At 48.7% G+C, this 13,813-nt stretch overlaps 1 protein-coding gene across 4 annotated transcripts in view; it reads left to right on the top strand.

Moving 5' to 3' along the window:
- Window positions 1–8,329, top strand: part of SRGAP2 (SLIT-ROBO Rho GTPase activating protein 2) — a 250,304-nt gene extending 241,975 nt beyond the window's left edge. For 3 of the 4 annotated variants that reach the window (XM_007988689.3, XM_007988687.3, XM_007988688.3), the window contains exons 22-23: window positions 2,499–2,823; window positions 4,933–8,329. In XM_007988689.3, the coding sequence (XP_007986880.1) occupies window positions 2,499–2,823; window positions 4,933–5,316 (709 nt within the window). In that variant the 3' untranslated portion in view covers window positions 5,317–8,329. Of the gene's footprint in view, window positions 1–2,498; window positions 2,824–3,480; window positions 3,576–4,932 lie in introns of all 4 variants that reach the window. The other variant, XM_007988691.3, reaches the window with a different exon arrangement.
- The last annotated feature ends 5,484 nt before the right edge of the window (window positions 8,330–13,813 follow it).

The raw sequence follows: 13,813 nt of genomic DNA, 5'->3' as shown, positions 1-13,813 counted from the left end.
ACAATTCTATGTTAATTATAACCCTACAATCAAAAGGCCGTAATCCTATACTTAACCCAGAAACCAAGGCGGGGTTGGTGGAGGAAGAGTTAGAGAATTAGTTAAGTACGTATTTTTAAGCCATCATATATTTGATACCATTTGTGCATAGAAATTGTAGAGAGTAATAACTGAAATGGTAAACAAAAAAAGAAAAAAAAAAGAATATCTGGTGGAAAGTTAAGGTGGTTCCCTTGAACTCCTTGCTTGCTGGCGTCAGGAGTCTTGGGATGGGGTTCTTGGAGGACAAGCCTCATCACCTGGTGGGTGGGTGAGCGGCGGCCCCCGGGCATGTCTGGCCCTTAGAAGTGAGTTGGCCTTTCAGTCTTTTTTTTTTTTTTTTTTTTGAGACGGAGTCTCGCTCTGTAGCCCAGGCTGGAGTGCAGTGGCCGGATCTCAGCTCACTGCAAGCTCCGCCTCCCGGGCTTACGCCATTCTCCAGCCTCAGCCTCCCAAGTAGCTGGGACTACAGGCACCCGCCACCTTGCCCGGCTAGGTTTTTTTTTTGTATTTTTTAGTAGAGACGGGGTTTCACCATATTATCCAGGATGGTCTCGATCTCTTGACCTCGTGATCCGCCCGTCTCGGCCTCCCAAAGTGCTGGGATTACAGGCTTGAGCCACCGAGCCCGGCCGGCCTTTCAGTCTTACCTCCTGTCCCCCACACCACTCCTCCTCCGAAGTTCCTTCAGTTTCCTGAGTGCCCAGGTTCTCTCTCACCCCTGGGCCCTCACACCTGATGTCTCCTCCCCTGGTCACCTCCTCCTCTCCCTTCAAGACTCAGCCCAAAGACTTAGCTCTTTGGGGAAGCCCTTTTGACATCCCTGAGTTCCCCAGGCTGAGTGAGGTGCCCTTATGCTGTATTCCAAAGGCATTTTGAGTACCTTTTGGCACTCACGCTGCACTCAGATCCCCCAACAGATTGAGCTCCTTGAACCCAGGAACTGTATCTTCCTTTTCTTTACATCCCCAGGGCCTGGCCCGGGACATGGCACACCACAGCCACCCCATAAATCTGCCTTCTCAGCAGTTTCAGCCTGTGAGTCAGCCATCCTCAAGCGGAAAAAGGAAAACAGCAAAGAGCTATTAGGGTGTGGCACTTCCATTTAATTCTACACATTTATTAAGTAGCTACTGTTGTGCCAAGCACTGCTGGTGGTTATTCAGAGATAAAAAAAGACAAGGTCCCTGATCTCAGAGCTCACAGTCTGGCAAGGTAAAGACCCTTTGGACAGGTAACTGAAAGGTAGCATCAGGTGCTCTGAAGGTACAGAGGAGGGAGGGGTCCATTCTTCCTGCAACTGGAGTTAGTGGTGCAGTGGTGCCAGTGCAGCTGGAGTTAGTGGTGCCAGGGAAATCCTTGCAGAGAGGGGGGTCATTTCAGCAGGGCTTTAGAAGACTTGGAGAACATCCTTTTTCTACTCGAGAATGGCTGACTCACAAGCCTAAAACTGCCAAGTGGACAGATTCACGGAGTGGCTGATACATGCCAGGTCCTGGGCCAGGTGCTACAGGCAGAAAGATGAGGAAGACCTCAGCAGTGAACAGGACTAGGACTGACTTAGAGCACTGTCCCCACCTCACAGACCAGTTCCTTATCTTCAGAGTCTGACCCCTTCCCTCCTTCCACCTCAACTCCTGCCTCGGCCCCCATTTCTCTTAGATTCAAGATCAGAGCTGTTCAGCGGCCATCCAAATCAGAAGTTTCATTGCCTCTTAGATTAGACCTTTTCAGATCTGATTCCAAGACAAAATGAAATCCAGCCGCAGGCAACACTAGGATTCTGCCAAGCCATTTTGTTTGAGAGCCCTAAGTGGTCTGAAACAAATTCGCCCAGATCCAGGGTTCAGCCCAGTGCTCGGTGACTTGAGAGTCATGTATTTCCACACTAAGAAAATGCACAAACTGGGCCCTAACTCTGCAGTATTGCTGCCTCTTGAAAACTATTCTGTTCCATGCCTACAGAATAAGCAACAACAGCCTCTGGCCAGAGCCCAAAACAGTTACAGACTTTTTGGAAAAAGAGACATGCTAAAATTTAGAAAAGTTAACTATCCTCTTACCAGCAATTCCCGACCTCTTTGGTGATGGTGAGACTTCTTCTCCTACCTGGGGCCTTTTCTGTTCATGGCAGGTCACAGAAGGGGCCTTTCCATGAATCTCTTTCCCATTAGAAACTTTCGCTTAATCAGACATTTTTTCTGACAGCAACTTACATCTTGACAACACAAAGCCCGTGACCACCAAGTAAGTATCCATTTCTCCTTTGCCCAGCTTGGGGGTGGCAAGGGAATGAAGACATGGAGAATGCAAGAGAAGACGAAGCCGAGGACAGAATGTGTTCGTGTCCCTCTCCTTCCGAAGTCCCTGGGGGCCAACATCTGCCCCCTCCTACTTGTCCTAGCTTCCTTGGAACCAGGGCTCCCTGATCACACTGCCCTTTCTGTTTGTGATTGAAGGCAAAGGAAGCGTCCAGAATCTGGGAGCATCCGGAAAACTTTTCGGAGTGACAGCCATGGGCTGAGCAGTTCCCTGACTGACTCCTCCTCCCCAGGGGTGGGGGCTAGCTGCCGCCCATCCTCCCAGCCCATCATGAGCCAGAGTCTCCCCAAGGAAGGGCCAGATAAGTGTTCCATCAGTGGGCACGGGAGCCTCAACTCCATCAGCCGCCACTCATCCCTCAAGAATCGGCTGGACAGTCCACAGATCCGGAAGACTGCCACAGCAGGAAGGTCAAAAAGCTTCAATAACCATCGGCCCATGGACCCTGAGGTCATTGCTCAGGTAACTGTGGGCTCCTGGACAGACAGCATGAGTCTACATTCATCACTACCACTTAGTGCCACCCACCTAATTATGACAGAACTTGAAACAGAACGATTATTTTGTATGTCATATACTGAGTCTATATCCACTCTGGACCTGTGGACCCGATAAGACAGCTTAATAAGCAGTCTGCCTGTCCCTCTCTCCCCAGGAAGAACCTAAAGACAGAATAAAATAAGCCTAGCTTCTTGCTCATACACTGACTATTAGGAAGGCTGTTGTAATTTTTAAAGCCAGTATTAAGAGTATTTTGATAGCCCAAGTTTTGGGTCTAAAGACTTTGGTAGACTTTAGTGAAACTGCCCAACTATTGAGGCTCAGGTGTAATCCTGAGGCTCAGGTGTAATCCTGGCCACATTTTTATATTGCTGTGCCCATCACCATCATCACGATTCCTAAGGCTAGTCTCTGGTACCGAGTGGGTATGATCAATTAACAACCTGCACCTGGTCTTAAAGACCTAAAAAATACTCTGGCTGCAGAGAGCTCTGGTAACCAAAAGGATTTGCAGCAGCCCAAGCCTCCAGAGGCTGTGGAGATGAGCTCCCTGGTTGCAGGGTCTTCCTTCTGTGTAAGCACCACACTGATGACTCTCTGTTTTCCATGAAATATTAGAGATCCAACCCCACTTCTAAAAATCCGACTACCGGGGCCACTCCAAGCAGTTCACTCAGACGTCTCTCCCAACTATATAATTTTCATTAGACCAGGTAGGAACTAAGGGCTCATTGTTGCCTTCTTATCTCACCTGAGTTGAGATTCTCCTTACGCCATCTTCCAGGGGGTGATAGAGGCTGGGCATGGTCTCTCTTGGCTTAATTGTGGTTCTCTGCTTACAGAGATGTACCTGGCAAGCCCAGTATTGAGCTACGGGCCTGAGATGTCTTGCTTTGCTAGCCTTCTATTCTGTGCCTCTATTTAAGCTCTTGGCTGCAATCTGCCTTGCACTATGGGTATCCTCCCAGCTCCCTCCTTGGCCAGGTGTTAATAGGAATGTCAGGAAAGGTAGACAGCTGGGACAGACTAGCTGTAGAGTACGATTGAGGAGGGAGATGGAGTTCTTCCTGAGCATTTTAAAGGTTTGAGAATGTCACAGGGATGAGTGAAACTGAATCACTGTGAACACAAAGCATGCATCACTCTGTAGGACAAAGAAACCTTAACTAGAGGCCTTCACTTGGAATGTGTGAAATCTTTCCATGTGAACCTAATCCCAGGAAGAAATCCTGTGGTAGTTTGGGGGTGCCAGACACAGGTTTATGGGGAGGGAGCGGGTAGCTGGGAAGTCTCGCTGGGAGGCAGCTGGCTTGCATACAAAGGTTCTTTGGTTCTGCCTTGAGACCCTGGGCTAGGACTGCTGTTGGCTAAGATCTAGAGTGTTCCATTGATTTGCAGGCAATTGATTCACCTACGTGGGCTTTGGCTCCCCCTCCTGGTCACTCTTTGGTCCCCCCGGTGGTGATGGCTGGAAGGAAATGGTTTCAAATTGGACGCTGCCCTGAGCTGGAGAGGAGGGGCGGGGGGAGGTGTCTTGGGCTCCTGAAATTTTCCTCAGCCCCTGAGGAGGAAGGACTAACCCTCTTCACCTTTGGCCTTGAAGTCCAAGAGAATAAAGATCATACATCATCTCTACCACTTTTTTAAAAAGTGTTTATTATGTACAATTTCAAACCTACCCAAAAGCAGAGAGAACTGGATAACAAATCCCCATGTACTCATCACCAAATTCCTGGCCCTTCTTACTTTGTCCATGTTTCTTCTCCCTGCTAGATTATATGTCACTTCATCAATAAGTATTTCAATATCTGTCTCTAAAATCCAGGGTCTCTAAAAAAAAATCAACTACTTTTTCTAAAGGAAAAAAAAACAAACTCATGACAGTGAAAATCCCTCTGTCCCCCTTTCCCCACTTTCTGAGCATTCATATGTTGGAGGATTTGGGCCAAGTACAATAATCTGGACATCTTATGGTCGGTTTCTTCATACCTTGGCCTGTGTTGTTGAAACCGGCTCCTTAGGGAATTCTCCCCTTATTTGCCTCACCTCCTCCTTTTTCCTGTTTTGCAGGATATTGAGGCAACAATGAACTCAGCCCTGAATGAGCTACGGGAGCTAGAACGGCAGAGCAGCGTCAAGCACACCCCCGACGTGGTTCTGGACACCTTGGAGCCCCTCAAAACCTCCCCAGTGGTGGCCCCCACGTCGGAACCTTCCAGCCCCATGCACACCCAGCTCCTCAAGGACCCCGAGCCCGCCTTCCAGCGCAGCGCCAGTACTGCTGGGGACATCGCCTGCGCCTTCCGGCCTGTCAAGTCTGTCAAGATGGCTGCCCCGGTTAAACCACCAGCCACACGGCCCAAGCCCACTGTCTTCCCCAAAACAAATGCCACTAGCCCTGGTGTCAACTCATCAACTTCCCCACAGTCCACTGACAAGTCTTGTACTGTCTGAGAGATATAATTTAATTGTTCTAGACAAAGGGATTATAGGGACTGACTGTTATTAAAATCTTCCTATTTAACTAGCTTGGGGACTTCAGTTGAAAATTAGGTTCTAAGTTGTTCTTGCAGGAATTAGCCTCCCCGTCTCCCAAAACCTTGAGAATGAAACCCTTGGCATCGCCTCTCCCTTCCCACTGCCCTCTGCTTCCCCCAGTCGTCGTAATTCAGCCAGCTGCAGTCTGTACCGTTCTTAGGTTAGCCAGAGACAGGTTTTCATTATCAGGTCACTGTGAAATCTGGTAAGGCAGTCCCGAGGACATGGGCTCAAGTCTCAGTCCCCTCAGACCACAGGGATGCCTTGACCAGTTGGTTGGCTACAGCCATCCAGCTTTCAGTGGCATCTTGTTTTGGGAACTGATTATAGAGAATCATATGTAGTCTAGTCTTCATTTTACACACACACACATATTTTACACACACACACACATTTTACATACATACACACACACACACACACGTTTTTCTTGTCTCTGGCATGTGTAGCCTCTCCTAGTCATAGACCAGTCTCTTTGTAAGTTATTGTGGCAGTTCACACAGTAGCCACCAGGGGTCTCTGTTTCCGTTACAAACTTCGTTCTGTCTGGGCCAGAGAACCTAGCCTTTGAAATTTCTCCATCATATGAAATATCATGGGTTGGGACAATCCCGTAACCTGTTTCGGGTTGGGGGCTTTCTCTCTTTGTTCTTTCCATTGATGTGAATTGGTCATTGGTGTTTGCTCTTGCTCTTCTCCATCCCCTAGAAGTACACCCCAGTCTTATTAAGGAGCTTTTAAAGTTTTTCTGAATGTATAGACATTTCTCGGGTTCCTACCTTTGTCTCTGATGGACCATTTTCCATTTAAGACATTTTCCTATATAAGACAGTTTTATAGCTGGTTCGTTTTAGGGTAAAGAGTCTTAAGAGAGTTTTATTGTGTCTATGGCAGGTTTGGAAAAGGTAAGAAATGGGTCCTTTTTCCTCCTAATGTTTTTGGCACTTAAAACATAAAATTCATTATCCTATTAAAAAATTAAATTCAGCTTTGCTAATCCAGAAATTGTTCCCAAATGAAAACTTGTTTTAAGTCTACCCCTTAGTTTGGTTATTTTACAAGGTCTCTCTTCAGGGACCAACAGGGGCTTAGAGAGCCTTAGTTAGATTAAAGGGAGACCCTGCCTCCTAAAACCAGTTTTCATTGATTCAAACAAGGACAATTAAGGGAACTCTGACCCCACGGGTTCTCAAGTCTTCCCAAGGCCGGAATCTAAAGAAAGTTAAAATTTGAATGCTGAATATTTTGGCTCTACTCTGGCCTTTTTTCTGGTTCCCTTCCAAAATGCACAAATATACCCTTGTCTGCTCCAATCCAGTCTCCAAACCTGGTGTCCGTGGTCCTGGCCCCCTAGCATCATGCTATCCCAGGAGTACCAGGACCGGAGACATCCACAGCCAGGCTCATGGTTCTCAGACAGCAACTTGAGTTAAAGCTGAAACTCATCCTTCTTCTCTGTGTTTTCTGGTTTAAAAGCTGCACTTACATTTTGGCCTTATTATTTTCTGTAGTTCAGGAGAGATGGTGGGTTGCCATTCAGGTAGGAAAATCTGAGTTTTCTTATCTTTGACCTAGAAGAGATTATTTTTGGACGAACATGTGAAATTGGTGGTTACATCTATGGAAAGTGGTAGGATTTTTTTTTTTTAATCCTGTGCAAAGGAAAAGAGGTGCTTTATGGGAAATCACTAATGAGAAGGCTAACCTGCAGCACCAGAGAAACCTTTCCAGGTGCTAGAAGGGAGAACTAAAGAACTGCAGTGAAGTGAGTCAGCCTGGAAGAGGCAACCCACAGTCTTGGTGTTTGTTGCTGTTTCCTGACCTGTTCTTGCCTGTCACCTGGGCCTACACAGGTCCTGAGCCAACAGGGGGCTTTCATACCCAAGGATCTGTTTCCTTGCTGAAAATGAAACCCCATCTTTCACTTTACATTCCTTTCAGTCCAACTGATCAAAACTGGTGCCCACACTTGCCGTTTCTCCCTCTCTCCAGCACATTCCCCTCTAAGAAAGTAAAAGCAAAGCTTTCTTAATGGCAATGCTTTGGGCCTGTTCTGTTGCTCCTGCCTTATTTCTCTTTCAACCCTGTATGTAACTCGTGTTCACCATCCCCTTGATCAGTGTCCATCCGCGCTAATTTGCATCATGAACTGAACAGTGTGTGAGTGGTCCCCTACTAAACCTAACTCTGGGGGCAGAGCTGTCTTCCCCATCTCTGGTGCTCCTGACACCTGTGAGATGGTCCTGTCGAGAGGACTAGGAACCGATAGGAGGAGAGTCCTTCTCGGCAGAGCTCACTGCAAACAACTGGAATTGAGGTTGCACACTGTGATTTTTACACCGAAAAGCCAAAAGGAGCTGGCCATCCAGGGCCTAGGGAGACCAGCCTTCCTCAGCTATGCTTGCCGAAACCAGCATGATGCTTCAAAGAGCCCTGCTCTGCCCCTCATGGCATGGATCCTTTTCCTGGTGTGGACTCTGAAGGGTCAGTCTTTGGGGAAGAGAGGTGGGGCGGGGCTACTAGCATCCCAATTTAGAAAATAGAGGAGTTTGTAGCCAGAAGCCTGTAAACTGGAAACACTGGTCTCAACCAACCTCCTCAGGGCGCCCTGGCTTCTCCCCAAGGAGATGAGGAGCAGTGATGCCAGCACCAGGATGCGCAGAGCACTGGAAGGGCTGGTGCAGATCTACTTCCCGTGCAGAAGAGAAGTCAGATCTTCCAGGGAATTGCAATGTGGTGGCGTCTGACTTGTATGTCACATTTGTGTAAAATGGTATATTCTTTAAAATAGTGTTGATAACTGGAATATTGTATGTATGCTTGGAGATGCTTTGTGTGAACCTAAGACTGTCACTCAACAGATGTTGGATTGGGGAAAATCCAAAGCACAACTTCAAAATAAAATACATTTTTAGGTTTCGATGCTGCAGTTCATATCCCTTCTCTCCTCTTTGAAATCTCTGATTCAGGACACCAGCTGCCCAGGAGGGATTTTGATTCGTCTGTGCTAACAGAGCCCTGCCTGGCAACAGAGAGAGCAATGAGATGACCTTACAGCCAGCCACCTTCTCCCTCCCCACCAAGGCATAGCACACTTGCATTTAGAATGGGAGGTTTTTTCCCTAGCATTTCCATTTAGCCTGTGTGTGGATTCTCATAGGTTTTGTGTCTTCCAGCTCATCATTGGACCGCCTGTTGCCATGAGAACCATTGCCTTCACAGAATCCACCTTGTTTTCTATCTCTAGTCAGATTTCCCCACTTCAGGGAGTGGGGCCTAAGAAGTTGCTTAGAAACTTGGCAAACTACAACCAAGGGTGACTAGAGGTTCTCTTTCTTCCACAACCAAAGCCCTGAGTCATTCTGCCCTTGACAGCCCCCTGCCTCTGGGAGAAAAGCTGACCAATTTGCTTGTGCTGTTGGTGGGAGTGGGGGATACAGGTGATAGATTGTGAGTCTAGCACAGCTTAAGTTCAAGGGTGAAGTTATTCAAAGGTAACAACTTGAAACAAATCCCAGAGCTCCTAGGGCCAACACTTACTTTTAACAGGCTTGTTCTAATACCAGTTGCCCCTGGGGATGGATCACATCTCTCCAAGTAGGTACCCTGTGTTCAGTGGTAATGCAAGGAATCCTACCCTCAGCTCTAGACAGGACACTTTACAACCCCTTCTTAGGTTTATCATCCCTTTCCGTTATTCGTATGTCTTTTATTCAGCTTTGCTATGCCCTTCCAGCCTACTGTCTCTTCCTTTCCCCTGTTTTCAAGGAATAGCTACATCTTGAGCTTCTCTTGCTGGGCCCTTGGCCTCGGGTAAGTCAAGGCCAAGGCTACTGTGCCACTCTGGTAGGAATGAGTTCTCCCTGAGTGCAGGGAGAATGGGGATGGCCAGGAGCACCCCATAATAGCTGTGACATGGAGCCAGTTTGTAGGCCGTGAGCAGGGGACAAAAGAGCCCCTTTTCAGAGGGTCCCGAGGCAAAGGCAGGCTATGCTTTTTAGGTCCTCTTTATCCATATATGGTTCTTTTTATTTCATATGTCCTGATGGGGGCTGGATGGAAACTAGTGGCAATGAACACTGTCAAAACACAAGCCCATTCCATCCAGATAGAAACCAAAAATGCAGACCAGATGTATGTTAACTTAGGAAACAGTCTTTTAAGACTATCTAACCTAAATGTTTATATCAAACTTGTCCAACCCACAGCTCAGGATGGCTTTGAATGCAGCCCAACACAAATTCGTAAACTTTCCTAAAACATTATGAGATTTTTTTGCAATTTTTTTTTAGTTCATCAGCTATCATTAGTGTTCGTGTATTTTATGTGTGGCCCAAGACAATTCTTCCAATGTGGCCTAGAGAAACCAAAAGATTGGAAACTCCTGATTTATGTTCATCGGTATATGACATTTCCTTTTACTCAGGAGTTAGCAACCTTGGCATATTATATATACTAAAGACAGTCATTTAGTCAGTCAACAAACATTAAGCTTCTCTGTGTGCAAGCACTGTCCTATAGTACTGAACAGAAAAAAAAACAGGTAATGGAGCTTTCTAGTCAGGGAGGACAGATGAAAAAGCAAAATGACTATTACTCTGAAAACGAAACTGTAATAAGATAGGAGTTGTTCAGGAAATGAAGGATTCTGCTTGACCTGGCAAGGCTGACATGACTAGTAGACATCTAAGTGGAAATACCAGGTAGACCCTTGGATGTACGAATTTGGAGATTTGGGGGTAGATAATACCTGAAAACCTATTAGGAACTGTTACATTATAGATGTATTCAAACAGAGATTCCCAGGAAGAGCGTGGAGATGGAAAAAAGAGAAGGTCCTGATCATTAGAAATGCAGCAGAGGGGCTGGGTGCGGTGGCTCACACCTATAATCCCAGCACTTTGGGAGGCCTAGGCGGGTGCACCTGAGGTCAAGAATTCGAGACCAACCTGACCAACATGGAGAAACCCCGCCTCTACTAAAAATACAAAAAAATTAGCCTGGTGTGGTGGCGCATGCCTGTAACCCCAGCTACTCGGGAGTCTGAGGCAGGAGAATCGCTTGAACCCGGGAGGTGGAGGTTGTGGTGAGCCGAGATCGCGCCATTGCACTCCAGCCTGGGCAACAAGAGTGGAACTCCATCTCAATAAAAAAAAAAAAAAAATGCAGCAGAGGAAGGGGGGCAGCAAAGAAGGCAGAATGAGCAAGTGGCAGTGAGGTAGGTGGCTGGGAGAGCACAGGGTCACAGACAGCAAGAGAGGACAATGCTTCAGCAAAGGGGGAATCTGCTGTTGAAGCCAATGGGGTAAAGTGAGGCTGGCGTAGAAAGGGAATCATTGGTGACCTGGACAAGAGCATTTTCAGCAGAGGGGAATGAGTCCAACTGGAGTGGGTTAGGTGGCAAATGGGAAGGGAAGAGGCAGTAACTTGACAGCTCGTTGAATGGGGAGCATCAAGAGACAAGGGTAAGATGGGCAGTGCAGAGTTGCATTTGTTTGGTGGGGTGGGCAGGACGCAGTAGAACGGGAAGAATGAATGTGCAGGAGAGGAGAGGGTGAGCTGCAGGGCACAAGTGGGAGGGTTGGCCATGGCCACTAGAAGAGGCTCAAGAAGAGGCACTTCCTGCTGTCGCGTGGGAGGGAAGGCAGGTGAGTACAGACAGGGCAGGCAGTGGATGTGGGGGAGGAAATGAGGGAGCTCCCTTCTGATTGCTTCTTTTATCTAAGTGAAGTTTAAGGCAAGGTCCTTAGCTGACAGTGTAGGAGGGAATGGTGCGGAGGAGGTTTGAAGAGTGAAGACAATGAGAGAAACACTTGCTTTTCCTCGAAGAGAGATGACGCTGGCACCGGCGCCGATTTCCTTCAGTGGCCTGGATGCTGCCCCACAGCTTGTCCCACTGCTTGGGGCCATAGCAGCAGGCCTGGCTGCAGTGTTTGTCCCTCCTTCCACACCCAAAGCTCCTGGCCAGAGCTAACCCCTGTAGGTGACAAGAAGTCAGGCTCCGAGACCTCGTGGCTCAGCCCTTCACCCTTGAGACTGAGCATAGCAAATACACACTGCCTGGCAATGCCCTCCAGTCTCTTCCATATGCACCCCACCAGCACCCGAGCCCTTTCCCCTTCCCTTTAAGGCACTGGGCAGGTGAGTCTGCTGTGAAAAACTGACTCAGGCCCCTTAGGGGCGGAAAAAGAAATTAATATCTCTTCAGAGTGGACCAGGTGCCAGGAGCTTCATCTCATTTTACTTTCAAACCGGCCCTATGAGGAACGTCGAGTGACGTGCTAGGCTCACCCACAGTAGGTGGTAAGATCTGAACTCAAACCTCCATGGCAATGGAGCTAGCCCCTGCCTTTCCCGCTATACTTTCGGCCTCTTTGTAGAAGTCACATGAGATTTCTTTCTGACAGCTGCTGTCAAGGGCCGTCCTCTTCCGCCTCTGGTCCTTGCACTACCCTTGGATTGCCACTTCTATTTCTAGGACTCCTCAGAGCCACTTGGGAACATGTGGTGGGGACTCTTACAGACTTCCTCTTCCCTTCTGGAGCCCGCCAGCTCCCTGCACCTTCCTGGATGCAACTGGCTGTGCTGCCCGACTGGGGCACAGGCAAGACATTGCTTCACTGTGTCCACACAGAGGATGTGACCTCACAGAGGATGCCCAAGGAAACTTGATCTGTCACGGCACATGGCTCCAGGCCACCTCTACCTCTCCCCCTTTTCTCAGCCTCAGTCCAGCTCTTCTCATGCTTCTGCACCTCTGCATGTGTGCCCACAGCCTGGAATTCCATTCCCCCAGCCCCCTCTCCTCTGCCTAACTCCCCTCTTCCTAAAGTCTGGCCGAGCCACCCTTCTGGAAAGCCCTTCTTGATCACCTTCCTCCCTGCTGCCTGCCTGCCACTCAGCATCTACCATGCCGTCCTGGACCTCCAGGCTCCTGGTGGGATGCCCAGCCTTTACGTCCTCAGCACACAGTGCCTGCCTCATAGAAGGTGCTAGACACATGGTAGTTGCCTTTGAACGTGCTAAATACACTGGGAAAGAGATTGATGGAGAGAGGAAAGTAAGAGTGCTGCTGAGGACCCAGCAGGTTCATCAGGGTAAAAAGTGGGTAAACATTATGGATCGTCTAAGTTATGTAGCAAACCTCGGTGCCCTAAAGCAACAAAGGCTGATTTCTCACCAAAGCCAATATCCCTTGTGAACCAGCAGGGGAACTCTGCTCAGGACAGTCACTCAAGGACCCAGACTAACAGAATCACACTGCCAGAAAGCAGAGCTCTGGGAGGGTCTTGCATCAGGAATTAAACGCTTTGGTGGGGAACTCACATGCTCCCCGCATCACAAGGTAACTAGGATGTGCAGTTCTCCCATGTGCCAGGTTGGCAGAAACCTGGGAAGACTAGGCTGGGCGTGGTGGCTCACGCCTGTAATCCCAGCACTTTGGGAGGCCGAGGCGGGTGGATCAGGAAGTTGGGAGATTGAGACCAACCTGCTCAATCCACCTCACCAACCACACAGTGAAACCCCATCTCTTCTAAAAATACAAGAAATTAGCCAGGCATAGTGGTGTGTGCCTGTAGTCCTAGCTACTCGGGAGGCTGAGGCAGAGGTTGCAGTGAGCCGAGATCGAGATTGTGCTGCTGCACTCCAGCCTGGGTGACAGAGCAAGACTCCATCTAAAAAAAAAAAAAAAAAAAAAAAGCAAGCTGGGAAGACTGGGTGGAACATGAGGATCTCAGGCACTCAGGCACATTCCTCCAGGTCCTGCCGTGAGAAGCTGCAGCAGCTCCTCCAGCTGGCAGTGTTATGGGGAGGTCTCTTTAACAAAGCACCAGGCGGTTCTCGGCTCTGCTCCTGTTCTAGTGTCACTGTGGGAGGGGTGGCGCTGGCGGAGGAAACCACCAGGTGTGGCCATGGGAAAGTCCCTCCAACATTCTATAGAAACATGGAATTTCCTGGTTTTAACCATTTCACATCCAACTGCCATCTCAGAGCTGACCAGAGCAGCACAGACCCCTCCAGCCTCCTAGGACATTTGATGCGGGGCATCGAGTCCTGGCTGGGAAGTTGGCACCTGGGTTCCAGCCCCAGCAGTCTCTGAAGAGAATGGGTAAATTCCTGAAGTGTGTGGGCCTCCATACCTTCAAGGCTTTCTGTAAAACACTTTCCAAGCTCCAAACAATTCCAAATATATCCATGTCATCCAATCAACCCATGGAGTAGCTGTTACTGTCCTCCTGCTGCAGGTGAGTGAGCTGGCTGGGAGGGGCTGCATGCTGTGCTCAGGTCACACTGGAGGGCATCAGCTGGGTCCCCGCACTTGCTCGGACCTCTGCAGGCCTCCTTGGAAGGTGACTCAGATCCAGCTTCTAGGACTGGGTCGGCATAGCTCCTACACCTCCTTGGGGCTCCT

The sequence above is a fragment of the Chlorocebus sabaeus genome, chromosome 25, assembly GCF_047675955.1.
Source record: "Chlorocebus sabaeus isolate Y175 chromosome 25, mChlSab1.0.hap1, whole genome shotgun sequence".
In the NCBI taxonomy this organism is placed as follows: Eukaryota; Metazoa; Chordata; class Mammalia; order Primates; family Cercopithecidae; genus Chlorocebus; species Chlorocebus sabaeus.
Note: the sequence above shows the minus strand (reverse complement) of the source record. Positions and strands in the feature narration are given on the sequence as shown.